Source organism: Salmo salar, chromosome ssa01 (assembly GCF_905237065.1).
Source record: "Salmo salar chromosome ssa01, Ssal_v3.1, whole genome shotgun sequence".
NCBI classification, from domain to species: Eukaryota; Metazoa; Chordata; class Actinopteri; order Salmoniformes; family Salmonidae; genus Salmo; species Salmo salar.
The window spans coordinates 11603308-11624686 of record NC_059442.1 but is presented as its reverse complement, the minus strand read 5'-3'; the positions used below and the strand labels follow the sequence as shown (position 1 = coordinate 11624686).

At 43.8% G+C, this 21379-nt stretch overlaps 2 protein-coding genes across 2 annotated transcripts; both read right to left on the bottom strand.

The window, feature by feature from the left end:
* Nucleotides 1-246: 246 nt before the first annotated feature.
* Nucleotides 247-3009, bottom strand: LOC106609420 (SLAM family member 9). Its single transcript, XM_045694522.1, has 5 exons — nt 2760-3009; nt 2278-2568; nt 1896-2150; nt 1519-1679; nt 247-1414 (listed from the first exon to the last, which is right to left on the bottom strand). The coding sequence occupies exons 1-5, from the start codon at nt 2806-2808 to the stop codon at nt 1394-1396; spliced, it is 777 nt and encodes a 258-aa protein (XP_045550478.1). The 5' UTR covers nt 2809-3009; the 3' UTR covers nt 247-1393.
* Nucleotides 3010-10440: 7431 nt separating this feature from the next.
* Nucleotides 10441-11907, bottom strand: LOC106609620 (uncharacterized). Its single transcript, XM_014208593.2, has 4 exons — nt 11604-11907; nt 11222-11476; nt 10773-10933; nt 10441-10668 (listed from the first exon to the last, which is right to left on the bottom strand). The coding sequence occupies exons 1-4, from the start codon at nt 11812-11814 to the stop codon at nt 10648-10650; spliced, it is 648 nt and encodes a 215-aa protein (XP_014064068.2). The 5' UTR covers nt 11815-11907; the 3' UTR covers nt 10441-10647.
* Nucleotides 11908-21379: the final 9472 nt, after the last annotated feature.

The following is a 21379-nucleotide window of genomic DNA, read 5'->3' as shown; positions in this document are numbered from 1 at the left end:
GAACCTTACGGTCGGATACCGAGCAGTTGCCATACCAGAGGTGTTGTAACCACTCAGGATGCTCTCGATGGTGCAGCTGTAGAACTTTTTGAGGATCTGGGGACCCATGCCAAATCTTTTCACTCTCCCGAGGGGGAAAAGGTGTTGTCGAGCCCTCTTCACGACTGTCTTGGTGTGTTTGGACCATGATAGTTTGTGGTGATGTGGACACCAAGGAACTTGAAGCTCTCGACCCGCTCCACTACAGCCCTGTCGATGTGAACGGGGGCGTGTTCGACCCTCCTTTTCCTGTAGTCCACAATCATCTCCTTCGTCTTGATAATTTTTTTTCAAAGATTCCATCTACGGTGGCCTAATGAGGTCAAGTCTTCCCTCTCAAATACACAACAGTGATGGGTAGGTGGAACAAATACCATATTAGTGCTGATTGGTACAACTATCTGATTCTACAATTTATAGAGCGAAAGGCTGAACTAAGGGTTGATTTGGGATTTGCCACAAATCTGGGAAAATGTGGCTCTATGGTATAATAATACCACATACTAGCAAATACAAAGAGTTTTGTATAAAACAATTTCACAACATGTTGATGAATCTAGACACACGTTGATGAATGAAGCCCTGAGGTTTACTCTGCTGGTATTATTCATGTCCACCAGGTGGTGTAATGTCCCATGGTTTCTGTACAAGGTCTAGAACTGATCTAACTCAATGACTGTATGATGTGACATCAGAGGCCCACCTTTCTGTCCTTCTGCTCTCATGTCTGGTGATGCGCTTCCTGTTTCAACTTGTTCTGCTGGTGCTGGCTCTTCTCAGTGAAGTAGACAGTCTATCTCTGGAGAGTGCTGTGGTTCTGGACAGGAGAGTGATGTGGTTCTGGACAGGAGAGTGCTGTGGTTCTGGACAGGAGAGTGATGTGGTTCTGGACAGGAGAGTGATATGGTTCTGGACAGGAGAGTAATGTGGTTCTGGACAGGAGAGGGATGTGGTTCTGGACAGGAGAGTGATGTGGTTCTGTCCAGTAGAGTGCTGTGGTTCTGGACAGGAGAGTGTTGTGGTTCTGGACAGGAGAGTGATGTGGTTCTGGACAGGAGAGTGCTGTGGTTCTGGACAGGAGAGTGCTGTGGTTCTGGACAGGAGAGTGATGTGGTTCTGGACAGGAGAGTGCTGTGGTTCTGGACAGTAGAGTGATGTGGTTCTGGACAGGAGAGTGATGTGGTTCTGGACAGGAGAGTGCTGTGGTTCTGGACAGTAGAGTGATGTGGTTCTGGACAGGAGAGTGATGTGGTTCTGGACAGGAGAGTGATGTGGTTCTGGACAGGAGAGTGCTGTGGTTCTGGACAGGAGAGTGCTGTGGTTCTTCTCTCCCTGGTTAAGTGTTCACTGAGTTTTAAGCTCTTGGAACAATGACCTGTTTGGAGATGAAACATTACAACATTTAAATGATTAAAATGATTGTTATTTAAAACTATTGTCTAGTATAATGCATAGATGAATGAATGACAGAGCAGGTACCTCTTCTAGTGAATGTTGTTCTTTAGGGATTTTCTGTCTTCTGGTAAGTTTGATGTATCCAACACCAAGTAACACAGTAACTAGGAGTAATATACCAGTACCAGTAACACTACCCACAATGGTGCCAACTGGTAACACTGAGGCTACCACATCACCCCTACCTGAGGACACACACACACACACACACAAAAGAGATTAAGAACAGTGTTCATAAAATGATAGTTTCATACAGGCAGAATTATTCCAATTTTAACTAGTGAAGAATTACAATAATGATGCCAAAACTTTGACTGAACTTGAATTCATATGATATTATTAGTAGGTTATTAAACAGTGATGGAGGTATACAGTGAAGGTGGAGGCTAAATGGTACTTACAGTCCTCCATGGGTTGAGAGATGGTCTGTGTGCTGATGTGGTTGCTGCTGGTGCATTGGATCCTTCCAGTCAATACGGAGATGGTCATGTTACCACCGGTTAGTGACGGAGACTGTTGTGACAGTGTACACTGACCGCTGTCACAGACAGACAACATCCAGCCATCTTTACCTGAACAGTTCACTGTGACGTCACAGAGTCCCACACTTGTGTTGAAGAGAGATGTGACATCCATGACTGGTTTGGGAACATGATCTATAAGAGACAGTTTTTAGAACCAAAGAAGAGACAGATAATTATTAGTCCTACATTCATTATTGAACCTGATCAGACACATTAAATGTACAGCACATTACCAGAACTGAAGCATTAGATAACTCACCCTCCACTAACAGTCTATATGTAGTCGTTGATTCTTTCCAACTTTTCCTGTAGTTTACCATGTAAATTCCACTGTCTGTGTTCAACAGATTCTTAATACACAGAGAATGGTTCACAGAGTTATAGTCCACCTTCTCCTTGTATTTAGGAGAGATCTCTTTGTCTCCAAATATTACATCACTGTCCTTCATCCATTTAAGTCCTTTGATCATCTCAGGAGGTTCTGCAACATCCAGACATATTGAACCCCCCTTCAACCCATACTGGTCCACTGAAGGTTCTGCCCTGATTCCTAATGAGAGAGGACCAAGATCACATTTACCATTTCACTGACATTCATTAATGTACATATTAAATCAGTAAATCATTTGCTGCCTAAAATCAAACTTTTCCATTTACCCATGTTATGTGAATAAAGTATATTTCTAGAGTTCAAGTCCAAAATCAAAGTCTACACAATATAAATAATATAATGAATGTTACCTGTGTTGATACTTAGCAATAGAATGAGAAGAAATCCAAGAATATTCATATTCCTTTTGGAAATGAGAGATGAAATATGCCTTCTTCTGTCAGAGTGCAGTCGCCTCGTAACGCAGTGATGAAACAAACGTTCCTTACCAAACTATCGAGAACGGAGATCCCGCCCTATGTAACTGCATGTTCAAGTGTTAGTCGGAACCAGGAAACATGGAAATGTCCGACATGCTATCTGGCATAATTACATCCAGATTGCAAGTCGGAAATATCAGAGTTTCCTAGTTCCGATTGGGACAGGAACGGGTCATCATTCTGTTCTTGCGGAGGCGGCAGGCTTCGGTGTAGAAGTATTCCATCCCACGTAACATGAACTAGAGACTGGTTGTACTGCAGTTTAACTGACGCCAATCCCCGACAGACAATTCCAGTAGACTAAATTGGGTACAGCACCGTATGGCGACTAGCTCAACACCAACCATTTAAAATAGGCAACTAAAATAATTTCAATCCAAATTGAAAAGCAAATGCAGTTAGCCTTTTAATGAATAAATGTGAAAAGCACAATGTTTATACATTTCCTTCTTCTATTTTGGATGGTCTGCCAGCCCTCACCGGCACCCTGGGTGATCCAGGAGAAGACAAGGGAGCTTCAGTGGACCCTCCTGATGGGCGAGCAGGACATAAAGGAGGAGGAGGAGGAGTGGTATGGGGACGGGGTAGTTCTAGGGTGTGTGGACATCGGCGTTGGGATGGAGTTGATTGTGGTTCTAGATGATTGTGGTTCTGGATGATTGTGGTTCTAGATGATTGTGGTTCTAGATGATTGTGGTTCTAGATGATTGTGGTTCTAGATGATTGTGGTTCTGGATGATTGTGTTTCTGGATTGTTTGTGCATTCTTAAAGGAATTTGCTCTTTATTTATTATGCTATTTTTATTATGAACAATTAAACAAAAACATAAATATACAAAACAAGAGTACATAAACTAACAGACAGGGGTATTACATGTCAAGATACATTTTCAATATGTCGAGTTTTATGGTACATATTGCTTTTTTGTTTTTACACTTTTACTGATAATTTCAAAAATAATGGTTCAATTCTATCTGAAACAATGTGAAGAGGGGTTTGTTCTCCGCACACTTCATTTCATGGATAAAGAAACTTCCATGAAAAGGAATATGAAAATGTCAATGCAAATATGGCCAAACTTCCCTATCTAGCTAACCAATAACTGTAACAATGTATTTGAGGCAACAAGTGGTCATTATGCAAATTAATTTGTTTTCAATAAACATTGGAGACAAAATATTTATTTATTTATTTATTTATTTCACCTTTATTTAACCAGGTAGGCAAGTTGAGAACAAGTTCTCATTTACAATTGCGACCTGGCCAAGATAAAGCAAAGTAGTTCGACAACATACAACACAGAGTTACACATGGAGTAAAACAAATATACAGTCAATAATACAGTAGAAAAATAAGTCTATGTACAATGTGAGCAAATGAGGTGAGATAAGGGAGGTAAAGGCAAAAAAGTCCATGGTGGCAAAGTAAATACAATATAGCAAGTAAAACACTGGAATGGTAGATTTGTAGTAGAAGAAAGTGCAAAGTAGAAATAGAGATAATGGGGTGCAAAGGAGCACAATAAAATAAATAAAATAAATAAATACAGTAGGGGAAGAGGTAGTTGTTTGGGCTAAATTATAAATGGGCTATGTACAGGTGCAGTGATCTGTGAGCTGCTCTGACAGCTGGTGCTTAAAGCTAGTGAGGGAGATAAGTGTTTCCAGTTTCAGAGATTTTTGTAGTTCGTTCCAGTCATTGGCAGCAGAGAACTGGAAAGAGAGACGGCCAAAGGAGGAATTGGCTTTGGGGGTGACCAGAGAGATAAACCTGCTGGAGCGCGTGCTACAGGTGGGTGCTGCTATGGTGACCAGTGAGCGGAGATAAGGGGGGACTTTACCTAGCAGGGTCTTGTAGATGACCTGGAGCCAGTGGGTTTGGCGACAATTATGAAGCGAAGGCCAGCCAACGAGAGCGTACAGGTCGCAGTGGTGGGTAGTATATGGGGCTTTGGTGACAAAACGGATGGCACTGTGATAGACTGCATCCAGTTTGTTGAGTAGGGTATTGGAGGCTATTTTGTATATGACATCGCTGAAGTCGAGGATCGGTAGGATGGTTAGTTTTACGAGGGTATGTTTGGCAGCATGAGTGAAGGATGCTTTGTTGCGAAATAGGAAGCCAATTCTTGATTTAACTTTGGATTGGAGATGTTTGATGTGAGTCTGGAAGGAGAGTTTACGGTCTAACCAGACACCTAGGTATTTGTAGTTGTCCACATATTCTAAGTCAGAACCATCCAGAGTAGTGATGCAGGACAGGCGGGCTGGTGCGGGCAGCGATCGGTTGAAGAGCATGCATTTAGTTTTACTTGTATTTAGGAGCAGTTGGAGGCCACGGAAGGAGAGTTGTATGGCATTGAAGCTCGTCTGGAGGGTTGTTAACACAGTGTCCAAAGAAGGGCCAGAAGTATACAGAATGGTGTCGTCTGCGTAGAGGTGGATCAGAGACTCACCAGCAGCAAGAGCGACATCATTGATGTATACAGAGAAAAGAGTTGGCCCAAGAATTGAACCCTGTGGCACCCCCATAGAGACTGCCAGAGGTCCGGACAACAGGCCCTCCGATTTGACACACTGAACTCTATCAGAGAAGTAGTTGGTGAACCAGGCGATGCAATCATTAGAGAAACCAAGGCTATTGAGTCTGCCGATGAGGATGTGATGATTGACAGAGTCGAAAGCTTTGGCCAGGTCAATGAAAACGGCAGGACAGTATTGTTTCTTATCGATGGCGGTTACGATATCGTTTAGGACCTTGAGCGTGACTGAGGTGCACCCATGACCAGCTCTGAAACCAGATTGCATAGCGGAGAAGGTGCGGTGGGATCCGAAACGGTCGGTAATCTGTTTGTTGACTTGGCTTTCTAAGACCTTAGAAAGGCAGGGTAGGATGGATATAGGTCTATAGCAATTTGGGTCAAGAGTGTCCCCTCCTTTGAAGAGGGGGATGACAGCAGCTGCTTTCCAATCTATGGGAATCTCAGACGACACGAAAGAGAGGTTGAACAGGCTAGTAATAGGGGGTGCAATAATTTCGGCAGATAATTTTAGAAAGAAAGGGTCCAGATTGTCTAGCCCGGCTGATTTGTAGGGGTCCAGATTTTGCAGCTCTTTCAGAACATCAGCTGAATGGATTTGGGAGAAGGAGAAATGGGGAAGGCTTGGGCGAGTAGCTGTGGGGGTGCAGTGCTGTTGACTGCAGTAGGGGTAGCCAGGTGGAAAGCATGGCCAGCCGTAGAAAAATGCTTATTGAAATTCTCAATTATAGTGGGTTTATCGGTGGTGACAGAGTTTCCTATCCTCAGTGCAGTGGGCAGTTGGGAGAAGGTGTTCTTATTCTCCATGGACTTTACAATGTCCCAGAACTTTTTTGAATTTGTGTTGCAGGAAGCAAATTTCTACTTGAAAAAGCTAGCCTTAGCTTTTCTAACTGCCTGTGTATATTGGTTTCTAACTTCCCTGAAAAGTTGCATATCACGGGGGCTGTTTGATGCTAATGCAGAACGCCATAGGATGTTTTTGTGTTGGTTAAGGGCAGTCAGGTCTGGGGAGAACCAAGGGCTATATCTGTTCCTGGTTCTACATTTCTTGAATGGGGCATGCTTATTTAAGATGGTGAGGAAGGCATTTAAAAAAAATAACCAGGCATCCTCTACTGACGGGATGAGGTCAATATCCTTCCAGGATACCAGGGCCAGGTCGATTAGAAAGGCTTGCTTGCTGAAATGTTTCAGGGAGCGTTTGACAGTGATGAGTGGAGGTCGTTTGACCGCTGACCCATTACGGATACAGGCAATGAGGCAGTGATCGCTGAGATCTTGGTTGAAAACAGCAGAGGTGTATTTAGAGGGCAAATTGGTTAGGATGATATCTATGAGGGTGCCAGTGTTTACGGCTTTGGGGTGGTACCTGGTGGGTTCATTAATAATTTGTGTGAGATTAAGGGCGTCAAGCTTGGATTGTAGGATGGCTGGGGTGTTAAGCATGTCCCAGTTTAGATCACCTAGTAACATGAGCTCTGAAGATAGATGGGGGGCAATCAGTTCACAAATGGTGTCCAGAGCACAGCTGGGGGCTGAGGGTGGTCTATAGCAGGCGGCAACGGTGAGAGACTTGTATTTAGAGAGATGGATTTTTAAAAGTAGAAGTTCAAATTGTTTGGGTACAGACCTGGATAGTAGGACAGAACTCTGCAAGCTATCTCCGCAGTAGATTGCAACACCGCCCCCTTTGGCCGTTCTATCTTGTCTGAAAACGTTGTAGTTAGGGATGAAGATTTCAGAGTTTTTGGTGGACTTCCTAAGCCAGGATTCAGACACGGCTAGGACATCCGGGTTGGCAGAGTGTGCTAAAGAAGTGAATAAAACAAACTTAGGGAGGAGGCTTCTAATGTTAACATGCATGAAACCAAGGCTATTATTGTTACAGAAGTCATCAAAAGAGAGCGCCTGGGGAGTAGGAGTGGAGCTGGGCACTGCAGGGCCTGGATTCACCTCTACATCACCAGAGGAACAGAGAAGGATGAGGATAAGGGTACGGCTAAAAGCTATAAGAATTGGTTGTCTGTGACGTCCGGAATAGAGAGAAAAAGGAGCAGGTTTCTGGGGGCGATAAAATAGCTTCATGGTATAATGTACAGACAAAGGTATGGTAGGATGTGAGTACAGTGGAGGTAAACCTAGGCATTTAGTGATGATGAGAGAGATATTGTCTCTAGAAACATCACTGAAACCAGAAGATGTCATAGCATGTGTGGGTGGAGGAACTGAGAGGTTGGATAAGGTATAATGAGCAGGGCTAGAGGCTCTACAGTGAAATAACCCAATAAACACTAACCAGAACAGCAATGGGCAAGGCATATTGACATTAAGGAGAGGCATGCTTAGCCGAGTGATCAAAGGGTCCAGTGAGAGTTAGATAGCTAGCTGAGCCATAGGTAGCAAGCTGGTAGAAGATGGAGGGAGGTCTGTTTTTAGCCACCTCGTGCGATTCCGTCTGTAGATTAGTGGGGTTCCGTGTGGTAGGGGGGACCAGTCCAATTGGCAAAATAGTTAGTTATAGTGGCCCAAGAAAATTGTCCGATAGACCTATTCAGATAGCAGCCAATAAGACAGCTAACGATTAGCGGGCCGCAGATGGGCATTCGGGTTACGTCGCGACGGAGGGGCCAGTTGGATAACTCCCTCGGGCAGATAACGTCGGTGGTCCAGTCATGAAGGCCCGATGGGGCTCCGCATCGGCAGTAAAACGGGTCCGGATAGGTGATTGTAGCCCAGGAGAGGCTGATGGAACTCTTCAGCTGGTTAGCTCCGGAATAGCCCAGGAGTGGCTGATGAAACTCTTCAGCTGGCTAGCTCCGGAATAATTTATGTTAACTCCGGAACCGACGTTGCCAATAGTCACTCAGGTAGCAGCTAGCTAGCTGCAAGATCCAGGTGTAAATGTCCAGAGCCTGCGGTAGAAATCCGGGGATATGGAGAGAGAATAGGTCCGGTAAGCTCTGGTCTGAGTCGCGCTGTACAAAAACTGGCGATAGCTTTTCAAGCTAATGGATAGCTGAGGACCGCTAACCGTGGCTAGCTGAACTCCAACATTAGCCAGTGAACTGGCTAACCTCTGGCTAGCTTCTGTTGTGGATTTCAGATTTGAGGTAAATAATACTTTTATTTTTTAAATTGGTGAGGCGGGTTGCAGGAGTGTTTTGAGGTGAGGAGTTGAGGAGTTTTTAGAAAAAAAATATGTAAAAAGATATGCAAAGAAAATATGTAAATATATATATATATATACACGGGACACGACAAGAGGAAGACAAAGGCCGTCTGAACTGCTACGCCATCTTGGGCATTAATATATATAATTAATATAGCTTACATGTGGTCAACAATCTAAGCCAACCTCATCTGTTTTGCCCCATAGTTGCATGCATGTTGATTGTTGCTGCTAAAGCCACAGAGAGAGTACATAGGTATTGTAGTTAGTGACGGGTAAGACAGTTGAATGTTAATCATGTTTAAATTTAGTAAACTACCACATACAGACTACATTTACATTTACATTTAAGTCATTTAGCAGACGCTCTTATCCAGAGCGACTTACAAATTGGTGCATTCACCTTATGATATCCAGTGGAACAACCTCTTTACAATAGTGCATCTAAATCTTTTAAGGGGGGTTAGAAGGATTACTTTATCCTATCCCAGGTATTCCTTAAAGAGGTGGGGTTTCAGGTGTCTCCGGAAGGTGGTGATTGACTCCGCTGTCCTGGCGTCGTGAGGGAGCTTGTTCCACCATTGGGGTGCCAGAGCAGCGAACAGTTTTGACTGGGCTGAGCGGGAACTGTGCTTCCTCAGAGGTAGGGGGGCCAGCAGGCCAGAGGTGGATGAACGCAGTGCCCTTGTTTGGGTGTAGGGCCTGATCAGAGCCTGAAGGTATGGAGGTGCCGTTCCCTTCACAGCTCCGTAGGCAATCACCATGGTCTTGTAGCGGATGCGAGCTTCAACTGGAAGCCAGTGGAGAGAGCGGAGGAGCGGGGTGACGTGAGAGAACTTGGGAAGGTTGAACACCAGACGGGCTGCGGCGTTCTGGATGAGTTGTAGGGGTTTAATGGCACAGGCAGGGAGCCCAGCCAACAGCGAGTTGCAGTAATCCAGACGGGAGATGACAAGTGCCTGGATTAGGACCTGCGCCGCTTCCTGTGTGAGGCAGGGTCGTACTCTGCGAATGTTGTAGAGCATGAACCTACAGGATCGGGTCACCGCCTTGATGTTAGTGGAGAACGACAGGGTGTTGTCCAGGATCACGCCAAGGTTCTTAGCACTCTGGGAGGAGGACACAAGGGAGTTGTCAACCGTGATGGCGAGATCATGGAACGGGCAGTCCTTCCCCAGGAGGAAGAGCAGCTCCGTCTTGCCGACTAAAAGTCCTAGGTGAGTTTTGTGCATTGTTTGTGCTGGTAGTCTTCTTTTTGTTTCTTTAATACAAATGTAGTCTCTAGACCCCTTATGAATGTAGGTATCTCTTTCCCAACTCCATTGGTTCTTATAGATCATGTTCCCAAACCAGTCATGGATGTCACATCTCTCTTCAACACAAGTGTGGGACTCTGTGATGTCACAGTGAACTGTTAAGGTAAAGATGGCTGGATGTTGTCTGTCTGTGGATGGGGTCAGTGTACACTGTCACAACAGTTACTGTCTCTGTCTGGGGTCAACATCATCATCTCCAATGGCAACGGGACTATCCAATGCACCGGCAGCAACCACATCAGCGCACAGACCATCTCTCAACCAATGGAGGACATATGACAGTCTAAATCTCTGGAGACTGCTATGGTTCTGGTAAGGAGAGTGCTGTGGTTGTGGTCAGGATAGTGCTGTGGTTCTGGACAGGAGAGTGCTGTGGTTCTGAACAGGAGAGTGCTGTGGTTCTGGACAGGAGAGTGCTGTGGTTCTGGACAGGAGAGTGCCGTGGTTCTGAACAGGAGAGTGCTGTGGTTCTGGACAGGAGAGTGCTGTGGTTCTGGACAGGAGAGTGCTGTGGTTCTGGTCAGGAGAGTGCTGTGGTTCTGGTCAGTAGAGTGCTGTGGTTCTGGACAGGAGAGTGCTGTGGTTCTGGACAGTAGAGTGATGTGGTTCTGGACAGGAGAGTGCTGTGGTTCTGGACAGGAGAGTGCTGTGGTTCTGGACAGGAGAGTGCTGTGGTTCTGGACAGGAGAGTGCTGTGGTTCTTCTCTCCCTGGTTAAGTGTTCACTGAGTTTTAAGCTCTTGGAACAATGACCTGTTTGGAGATGAAACATTACAACATTTAAATGATTAAAATGATTGTTATTTAAAACTATTGTCTAGTATAATGCATAGATGAATGAATGACAGAGCAGGTACCTCTTCTAGTGAATGTTGTTCTTTAGGGATTTTCTGTCTTCTGGTAAGTTTGATGTATCCAACACCAAGTAACACAGTAACTAGGAGTAATATACCAGTACCAGTAACACTACCCACAATGGTGCCAACTGGTAACACTGAGGCTACCACATCACCCCTACCTGAGGACACACACACACACACACACACACACACACACACACACACACACACACACACACACACACACACACACACACACACACACACACACACACACACACACAGATTAAGAACAGTGTTCATAAAATGATAGTTTCATACAGGCAGAATTATTCCAATCTTAACTAGTGAAGAATTACAATAATGATGTCAAAACTTTGACTGAACTTGAATTCATATGATATTATTAGTAGGTTATTAAACAGTGATGGAGGTATACAGTGAAGGTGGAGGCAAATGGTACTTACAGTCCTCCATGGGTTGAGAGATGGTCTGTGTGCTGATGTGGTTGCTGCTGGTACATTGGATCCTTCCAGTCAATACGGAGATGGTCATGTTACCACCGGTTAGTGACGGAGACTGTTGTGACAGTGTACACTGACCCCATCCACAGACAGACAACATCCAGCCATCTTTACCTGAACAGTTCACTGTGACGTCACAGAGTCCCACACTTGTGTTGAAGAGAGATGTGACATCCATGACTGGTTTGGGAACATGATCTATAAGAGACAGTTTTTAGAACCAAAGAAGAGACAGATAATTATTAGTCCTACATTCATTATTGAACCTGATCAGACACATTAAATGTACAGCACATTACCAGAACTGAAGCATTAGATAACTCACCCTCCACTAACAGTCTATATGTAGTCGTTGATTCTTTCCAACTTTTCCTGTAGTTTACCATGTAAATTCCACTGTCTGTGTTCAACAGATTCTTAATACACAGAGAATGGTTCACAGAGTTATAATCCACCTTCTGCTTGTATTTAGGAGAGATCTCTTTGTCATCAACTATTACATCACTGTCCTTCATCCATTTAAGTCCTTTGATCATCTCAGGAGGTTCTGCAACAGCCAGACATATTGAACCCCCCTTCAACCCATACTGGTCCACTGAAGGTTCTGCCCTGATTCCTAATGAGAGAGGACCAAGATCACATTTACCATTTCACTGACAGTCATTAATGTACATATTAAATCATTAAGTCATTTGCTGCCTAAAATTAAAATGTTTCCATTTACCCATGTTATGTGCACAAAGTATTCTTTCTAGAGTTTAAGTTCAAAATCAAAAGAGATTTCTCCACACGATATAATTAATACAATTAATGTTACCTGTGTTGATACCTAGCCATAGAATGAGAAAAAAAACAAGAATATTCATATTATTTTTGAAATTGAGAGATGAACTCTGCATTCTTCTGTCAAGAGTGCTGTCGCCTAATGATGCAGATGAATATACAGCTCAGTGGAATCCATGTCAAACAAACCCACCTCTTTCAGGAGTCAGCGCGGTGCTATTTGCGGAATTCTCCAACCATCAGCCCCGCCCTACATTGTCATGTAAAATCTTCTCAGGGTGAAATAGTGTCCTGTCTGTCTGACATGGCTGTGGTTGTTGTCATAGTAATAATCTAGAAAAAAGAAACGCACACCTATTAAGGCGAGGTGCTGGCTAGCGGAGTAGAACACTAGAAAATAAGGGAAGGCCGCACACTCTAAGAGCTCAGATGCAAAAATGTAATAACCTAATAACCAACGTTTCGACAGCAAAGCTGTCTTCATCAGGGTATCATCACAAACAATGCGAGATGAGTCATTTATATAGTGTCAGAAGACACACAGGTGTTTGTAATCATGGCCAAGTATGGCCTAATATCATTGGTTAATTCAAATATTTAAAAAAAAGGCATACAAAGAACATACAAAAAGACGTATGTTTTGTATGTTCTTTGTATGCCATTTTTTTTTATATATTTGAGTTAACCAATGATATTAGGCCATACTTGGCCATGATTACAAACACCTGTGTGTCTTCTGACACTATATAAATGACTCATCTCGCATTGTTTGTGATGATACCCTGATGAAGACAGCTTTGCTGTCGAAACGTTGGTTATTAGGTTATTACATTTTTGCATCTGAGCTCTTAGAGTGTGCGGCCTTCCCTTATTTTCTTGTTGTCATAGTAATGACATGGGTGTGGTCGTTGTCATAGTAATGACATGGGTGTGGTTGTTGTCATAGTAATGACATGGCTGTGGTCGTTGTCATAGTAATGACATGGCTGTGGTCGTTGTCATAGTAATGACAGGTGTGTGGGCGCGCAGTGAAACTTTTGCTTCCTATCTTCCAGAAGTCATGTAGCAAACTGAGGCGACAATGCCTGCAATGGACATGTCCCCGTTTCTTTGAATGTTTAAAATCATAGTGTAAGAACACTTTAAAAACCTAAACAAGTATTGTTTGGCTAGACACAGCAGTCAAAACACTTGGTAGCTGTTTATCTTTCTAGCACATTCACTCATTTATTTATAATCAATTAATGAGCTAGTTAATTACCACATTTTTATCAAACTGTCAACAGTGTAGCTGGCAAGCAACAAGACAGGCCAAATACGTTTTTAAAAAACACTTGAGGGCAAATACTTCAGATTTGACCATTCAGACAAGTGGCATGGCCAGTAATCATATTTGTATCTGACTTCAAACCACCAGGAAGGTGGTTTAAATATCCCATTCCATGTGCTATTTGAGTGTTCAGAGTGCAGCCTTCCCTGTAGCTCAGTTGGTAGAGCATGGTGTTTGCAACACCAGGGTTGTGGGTTCAATTCCCATGGGGGGCCAGCACAGAAAAATAATGTATGAAATTAAATGTATGCATTCACTTCTGTAAGTCGCTCTGGATAAGGGCGTCTGCTAAATGACTAAAATGTAAATGTAAAAATACGTTTTGAATCGGATATGCAAAACAAATGGATTTGATGTGAACAAGGCTTTACAGCATCTTGAAAATACCCCCGTTCTCTGTTCCACATGCTAACACCCTACACACATTTTCTACTGTCACAGTGTAACCGGTGTGAAATGGCTAGCTAGACAGGGATAAATACACTGGGGAAAATAAGCGACAGCTGGAGGGGGTGGAGACAATCACAAGGACAGGTGAAACAGATCAGGGCGTGACACATTGCTTAGAATCAAGGGCAATGGTGACATCATTGAGGACCTTTAAGGTTGCAGTGACACATCCATACCCTGAGAGGAGACCAGATTGCATACCAGAGATAATACTATAGACATCAAGAAAGCCAGTCAGTTGATTATTGACACGTCTTTCCAACACTTTTGATAAACAGGGCAAAATAGAAATAGGCTTGATCTCCCTCTTTAAATAAAGGACAAACCGTGGCTGCCTTTCAAGCAGTTGGAACCAGAGAGGAGAGACAGGTTAAAAATGTCAGAAATGGGCTTGGCGATTATAGGGGCAGCAACCTTAAAGAAGAAAAGGTCTAAACCATCTGACCTAGATGTTTTTTTGGGGTCAAGTTTAAGGAGCTCCTTTAGCACCTCAGACAAAGTGACTGCCTGCAGGGAGAAGCTCTGTAGCGGGGCAGGGGAAAAAGAGGGAGGAGCATTGGGGCTAGTCGCATTAGAAGGGGTGGGAGGTGAGGAAATGTTGGATGGGCAATGAGGCATGGCTGAGTCAAATAGGAATCCTGACTTAATGAAGTGGTGATTAAAGAGCTCAGCCATGTGCTTCTTGTCAGTAACAACCACATCATCAACTTTAAGGGACATGGGTAGCTGTGAAGAGGAGGGTTTATTCTCCAGGTCTTTACCGTTTTCCAGAACTTCTTGGGGTTAGACCCACAGAGAGAGAACTGCTCCTTAAAGTAACTAACTGGCCTTCCGGATAGCATGAGTGCAGTCATTTCTCATTTGCCTGAACGAGAGCCAGTCAGCCTGAGTATGCGTGTGCCGAGCCTTTCGCCAAATGCAATTCTTGAGGTGGAGTAACTCTGCAAGATCACGGTCGACCCAGGGGCTGAACCTGTTTTTAATTCTCATTTTCTTTATGGGGGCGTGTTTGTTAACAATATCACAGAAAACATCAAAAAAGAAGGTCCATGCGTCTTCAACAGAGGGGATCAAACTGATTCTACACCAATTTACAGAGGCCAGTTCATGAAGGAAGGCGTGCTCACGAAAGTTTTTTAGCAAGCGTCTATGAGATAATCAGGACAGGTCATTTCACTGAGCAGCGATTACGAACACAGACTGTAAAACAGTGATCACTAAGGTCATTACAGAAAACACCAGTGAAGTCATAGACAGGTTTGCACAGCTAGGCGATATACACTATATACACAAAAGTATGTGGACACCCCTTCAAATGAGTGGATTCTGCTATTTCAGCCACACCAGTTGCTGACAGGTCTATATAATCAAGCACACAGCCATGAAATCTCCATAGACAAACATTGGCAGTAGAATGGCCTTACTGAAGAGCTCAGTGACTTTCAACATGGCACTGTCATAGGATACCACCTTTCCAACAAGCCAGTTTATCAAATATCTGCCCTGGTAGATCTGCCCCGGTCAACTGTAAGTGTTGTTATTGTGAAGTGAAAACGTCTAGGAGCAACAACGGGTTAACCGTGAAGTGGTAAGCCACACAAGCTCACAGAACGGGACTGCCGAGTGCTGAAGCGCGTAAAAATCATCTGTCCTCAGTTGCAACACTCTACCGATTTCCAAACTTCCTCTGGAAGCAACGTCAACACAATAACTGTTTGCCGGGAGCTTAATGAAATGGGTTTCCATGGCTGAGAAGCCGCACACAAGCCTAAGATCACCATGTGCAGTGCCAAGCGTCGGCTGGAGTGGTGTAAAGCTCGCCGCCATTGGACTCTGGAGCAGTGGAAACCCGTTCTCTGGAGTGATGAATCCCGCATCACCATCTGGCAGTCCAATGGACAAATATGGGTTTAGCAGATGCCAGAAGAACGCCACCTGCCCCAATGCATAGTGCCAACTGTAAAGTTTGGTGGAGGAGGAATAATGTTCTGGGGATGTTTTTCATGGTTTGGGCTAGGCCCCTTAGTTCCAGTGAAGCGAAATCTTAATGCTACAGCATACAATGGCATTCTAGATTATTCTGTGGCAACAGTTTGGGGAAGGCCCTTTCCTGTTTCAGCATGACAATGCCCCCTCGCACAAAGCGAGGTCCATACAGAAATGGTTTGTCAAGCTCGGTGTGGAAGAATTTGACTGGCATGCAAAAAGCCCTGACCTCAACCCCATTGAACACCTTTGGGATGAATTGGAACGCCAATTACGAGCCAGGCCTAATCGCTCAACATAAGTGCTCGACCTCACTAATGCTCTTGTGGCTGAATGGAAGCAAGTCCCTGCATCAATGTTCCAACATCTAGTGGAAAGCCTTCCCAGAATAGTGGAGGCTATTATAGCAGCAAAGGGTGGACCAACTCCATATTAATGCACATGATTTTGGAATGACATGTTTGACGAGCAGGTGTCCACATACTTTTGGTCATTTCGTGTAGCTGACAACTCAGTGAATGACTCTCTCTGTCTCTCTAATGTTAACTTTGCTCATACTTTTGTTAACTTTTTCATTAGGGTTCACCTGAATAATTTTTCTTGCTTTCTTTCACTTTCTCTCTTGTTTACATAACTGTTAGCTGTTGATAATTATGTTAATTATGATGTTAACTGTTGCTAATTTGTTGTTAATTTCCTCTTTGCATTTATACATTTACATTTTAGTAATTTAACAGATTCTCTTATCCAGAGCGACTTATAATTAATTAGTGCATTCACCTTAAGATCGCTAGGTGAGATATCAACACATCACATCAACACAACACATCATAATCGTCTAAAGTACACTTTCCCTGACAAAGTATTTATCGGCAGAGTCTGTGCTAGTGGTGGAAAAACAGAAGTGTGTATAGACAATTGTTTGTTAGTTTTTTTTTTGGGGGGGGGGGCAAGGGGAGATGCGAAGTGAGAGTTATTTAAGATACTCTTCAAAGAGGTAGTGTTTCAGACATTTTCAAAAGACGTGCAGAGACTCTGCTGTCCTGACTTTAGGAGGAAGCTGGTTCCACCATTGGGGTGCCAGGGCAGAGAAGAGCTTTGACTGGGCTGAGCGGGAGCTGCCCTCCCGTAGGGGTGAGAGGACCAAGAGACCAGAGGTGGCAGAACGAAGTACTTGGGTTGTGGTGTAGGGTTTGAACATAGCCTGAAGGTAAGGAGGTGCAGTTCCCCTTGCTGCTCTGTAGGCAAGCACCAGGGTCTTGAAGAGGATGCGAGCTTCGACTGGAATTCAGTGGAGTGTGCGGAGGAACGGGGTGACATGGGAAAACTTGGGAAGGTTGAACACCATGGGGAGCCCAGCCAACAGCGTGTTGCAGTAGTCCAGACAGGAGATGACAAGTGTCTGGACCTGTGCCCCTTCCTGTGGGATGTAGAGTCGTACTCTACGGATGTTGTAGAGCATGAACCTGCAGGAGCGAGTCACTGCTTTGATGTTTGCAGAGAACAACAGGGTGTTGTCCAGGGTCACGCCAAGGTTCTTTGTTATGAATTTGAAAAACATATTTTCTGCAAAAATGTATTATTTTTCTTACATTTAGATTTCAGGGAGTATTTCATTGTACATTTACAGTGAATTACTGGCAACAGAGTGTGCTCCTGTAATGTCAGCTTACAGTAGGCTCATTTAAATACAGCTATATGCCCCATTGTATTAGTACAGGACTATTTTCTAGCTATAAAACATATTCATTATGATGTTACAGCATTCAGGCACCAAAAATACAGTACTTTACTGTGTGCATCACAGTCAGGATTAGCCTGGTATCGTTCCACTCCTTAACAGATATTTGCCATGCTAAACAGTGTTTAGAAATGACATAGTACAAGTAGTGCAACGTTAGCAAAAACAAGTTATGGATGTGAACAAGGCAAAAGTAATCTTTATCTTATTTCAAATAAATAGACAACAATAATTGTTTCACCTCTTCCATACTCACTTTACAGAATTCACAATTACAATGCTTGTCTTTCATAATTTGGTCAGTTATACTTGGATGTGGGGTGTCGGCGTTCGTTGCTGGCATGTCATGCCTAAATGTGTTAATCTGTCTAGCGTTTCTCCAGCTTCTGTCTCTCCTGCTCCACTCGGGTTATGTCATAAGCCTCCTCGTACACCAGCCTGTCTACTTTGTGCTCCTCATTGTAATAGATGCACTCAGTCTTCTTCTGGTATTGGTCTTTAACCTTTAACCTCGTTCACCCAGAGAATCAGCTCTTCTCCTTCTTGGGCTCTTCGTTTCCTTTCTCTCCTTGGAGGTCCACCATGCTCTACCATCTGAGCCACAGGGAAGACACACATTTGTATCCTGTTGACATACATTTCTAACCAATTAACACACATTTGTAATCTGTTAAATGAGAAGAAACAGATGGGCCTATATACATTTTATAAAAAACTAAGCAGCAACCAAATGTGAATGAAAAATGTGTGTTACGAATCCCTTTGTCCCTGCAGTCTCGGGGGGACGGCAACGAGACTCGTAACATAACTCATGCAAATTATAATAGTGATAAAGAACAGTGAGAACAAAAACCACAGACAACTGAAATCTACCGTCAAACACTACTGGTTTATTTTAAACACACGGTAATGGGGTCTGGGAAGAGGGGCTGAGCTGGACCCAAGGAAAGAAACAATAATCCAAAACCACCCCTAAGCTAGACTAGCCTATTTCAATAACAGCTAGCTATCTAACCAAAAATACAGTGGGTGGTCCGCCCAGTTCTAACTAGTGTACTTAGACACTGTTTTCCTACAGGTAATGTCTGCCCATGGGCGACTGGTCTTGTTACCCCCTTTTCCCACCAAACAAACAAACAGTCAAACAACAAAACAATACTCACAGGATAACCGGACAAATGTGACATGTAGGAGCAATACAAAAGAGAGATCAATACAGAAAGAGAGAGCTGGGGACACAGAGAGCGAGAGATTGAGAGAGAATGAGTTACAGAGAGAGATTGAACACAAAGAGATTGAGCTAAAGAGAAAACAACTGGCTGGGTTTTTAAACCAAGGGAAAGGGAATGTGATTGGGTGAGGGAAGTGGAGCAGGCGTCTTCTGTTGACTGAGTGGTGACTGATTGGTGACTGATGATTGTCACCTGTGAGGTGATAAGGAGAGACAAGAAACGCACACACAGGATACATACACATGATACCTGTATCCGTAACAATGTGTAACAGGTAACACGTGCGTTAACAAGTTACAAATGTGTGTTAACAGGTAACAAATGTGTTACAAACTAAGCAGCAACCAAAACTAAAAAAACGAAACAAAGTTTAAAGGGTTACAAATGTGTCTTACAAAATGCAAAGCTCCCAGGGAACAAACACATGCATTTATGTATGGTTTATACCGTCTTAGAAAATATGTCCTGGACTCTATGAAAATCTATGAGTCTCTCATATCTTACTCTTGTTTATTCCTGGACAGTTGTTGAATTTGCATAAGACACAATTAAACTAGCTTAAACATGTGTTGTAACAGTTCTGGCAGCCTTGTGCTTCTTAGCCCAGGCGTCAAACTCCTGCTTACTGATATCCTTGTAGCACAGACACAAGGTCCGGAGAGTCTCGTTGGCAAAGATCTACAACGGAAGAGAAGGTTTTGGTTTATTTGAACATCATAGCACAACTTGCAGACTTGTTTACGCTGCTGTGCGTTTTTGTTGCCGATCTTACTTTGATACCTGACGGTTTTTTACTTTTTCATTACCGTATATTTTTACTTTTTCCCTCACTCAACTTTTTTCATTTAACTTTTTCACCCCGGAGGTTTTATCTGGACATGGTTCGTCAGGACTTCAAACAGCCGAAGCTAAGTAACATTAACATGATGCCTTCTAATTGCAGTCGTTGTACTTATAATATACAGGAGAACGATCGCCTTACGGCAAGGATAGCTGTGCTGCAAGCCCAGCTTCAGACGCGATCGTTAGGCAAGGGTAATTTCAGTGTAGGAAAGGATGAAACAGCGTCTGTGCCACCAGTAAGTACAGATAGTAACGTTAGTATAAACCCCCTCGCACGGTCCCCGCAGCCGGACATCTTTCTCATGGCTTCTGGAGGGAAACGCTGTAGGAATGCTCAACCGGTGTCGCTTATTCAGCCGACAGAAACTTTCAACCGGTTCTCCCCATTAAGCGAGTCGGAGTCGGAGGCCGAGACTTCTCTGGTCTCTACTCCTCCCGTTGTGGGGTCTGAGATGCCGACGGCTCCCACCATTAGCTCTGACAAATTGAAAACCCTAGTCATTGGCGACTCCATTACCCGCAGTATTAGACTTAAAACTAATCATCCAGCGATCATACACTGTTTACCAGGGGGCAGGGCTACCGACGTTAAGGCTAATCTAAAGACGGTGCTGGCTAAAGCTAAAACTGGCGAGTGTAGAGAGTATAGAGATATTGTTATCCACGTCGGCACCAACGATGTTAGGATGAAACAGTCAGAGGTCACCAAGCGCAACATAGCTTCAGCGTGTAAATCAGCTAGAAAGATGTGTCGGCATCGATTAATTGTCTCTGGCCCCCTCCCAGTTAGGGGGAGTGATGAGCTCTACAGCAGAGTCTCACAACTCAATCGCTGGTTGAAAACTGTTTTCTGCCCCTCCCAAAAGATAGAATTTGTAGATAATTGGCCCTCTTTCTGGGACTCACCCACAAACAGGACCAAGCCTGGCCTGTTGAGGAGTGACGGACTCCATCCTAGCTGGAGGGGTGCTCTCATCTTATCTACGAACATAGACAGGGCTCTAACTCCTCTAGCTCCACAATGAAATAGGGTGCAGGCCAGGCAGCAGGCTGTTAGCCAGCCTGCCAGCTTAGTGGAGTCTGCCACTAGCACAGTCAGTGTAGTCAGCTCAGCTTTCCCCATTGAGACCGTGTCTGTGCCTCGATCTAGGTTGGGCAAAATTAAAAATGGCGGTGTTCGCTTTAGCAATCTCACTAGTATAAAGACCTCCTCCATTCCTGCCATTATTGAAAGAGATTGTGATACCTCACATCTCAAAATTGGGTTACTTAATGTTAGATCCCTCACTTCCAAGGCAGTTATAGTCAATGAACTAATCACTGATAATAATCTTGATGTGATTGGCCTGACTGAAACATGGCTTAAGCCTGATGAATTTACTGTGTTAAATGAGGCCTCACCCCAGGTTACATTAGTGACCATACCCCCGTGCATCCGGCAAAGGCGGAGGTGTTGCTAACATTTACGATAGCAAATTTCAATTTACAAAAAAAAAACAACAATGACGTTTTCGTCTTTTGAGCTTCTAGTCATGAAATCTATGCAGCCTACTCACTCACTTTTTATAGCTACTGTTTATAGGCCTCCTGGGCCATATGCAGTGTTCCTCACTGAGTTCCCTGAATTCCTATCGGATCTTGTAGTCATAGCAGATAATATTCTAATTTTTGGTGACTTTAACATTCACATGGAAAAGTCCACAGACCCACTCCAAAAGGCTTTCGGAGCCATCATC

Excerpts from the sequence above, each read along its gene's own strand:
- LOC106609420 (XM_045694522.1), bottom strand. The coding sequence starts at position 2,808 with ATGAATATTCTTGGATTTCTTCTCATTCTATTGCTAAGTATCAACACA. Across the intron at positions 1,680-1,895 it reads CTCTCAACCCATGGAGGACT|GTAGGGGTGATGTGGTAGCC; the intron begins GTAAGTACCATT and ends GTGTGTCCTCAG. Across the intron at positions 1,415-1,518 it reads AACAACATTCACTAGAAGAG|GTCATTGTTCCAAGAGCTTA; the intron begins GTACCTGCTCTG and ends ATCTCCAAACAG.
- LOC106609620 (XM_014208593.2), bottom strand. The coding sequence starts at position 11,814 with ATGATCAAAGGACTTAAATGGATGAAGGACAGTGATGTAATAGTTGAT. Across the intron at positions 11,477-11,603 it reads ATATAGACTGTTAGTGGAGG|ATCATGTTCCCAAACCAGTC; the intron begins GTGAGTTATCTA and ends TGTCTCTTATAG. Across the intron at positions 10,669-10,772 it reads AACAACATTCACTAGAAGAG|GTCATTGTTCCAAGAGCTTA; the intron begins GTACCTGCTCTG and ends ATCTCCAAACAG.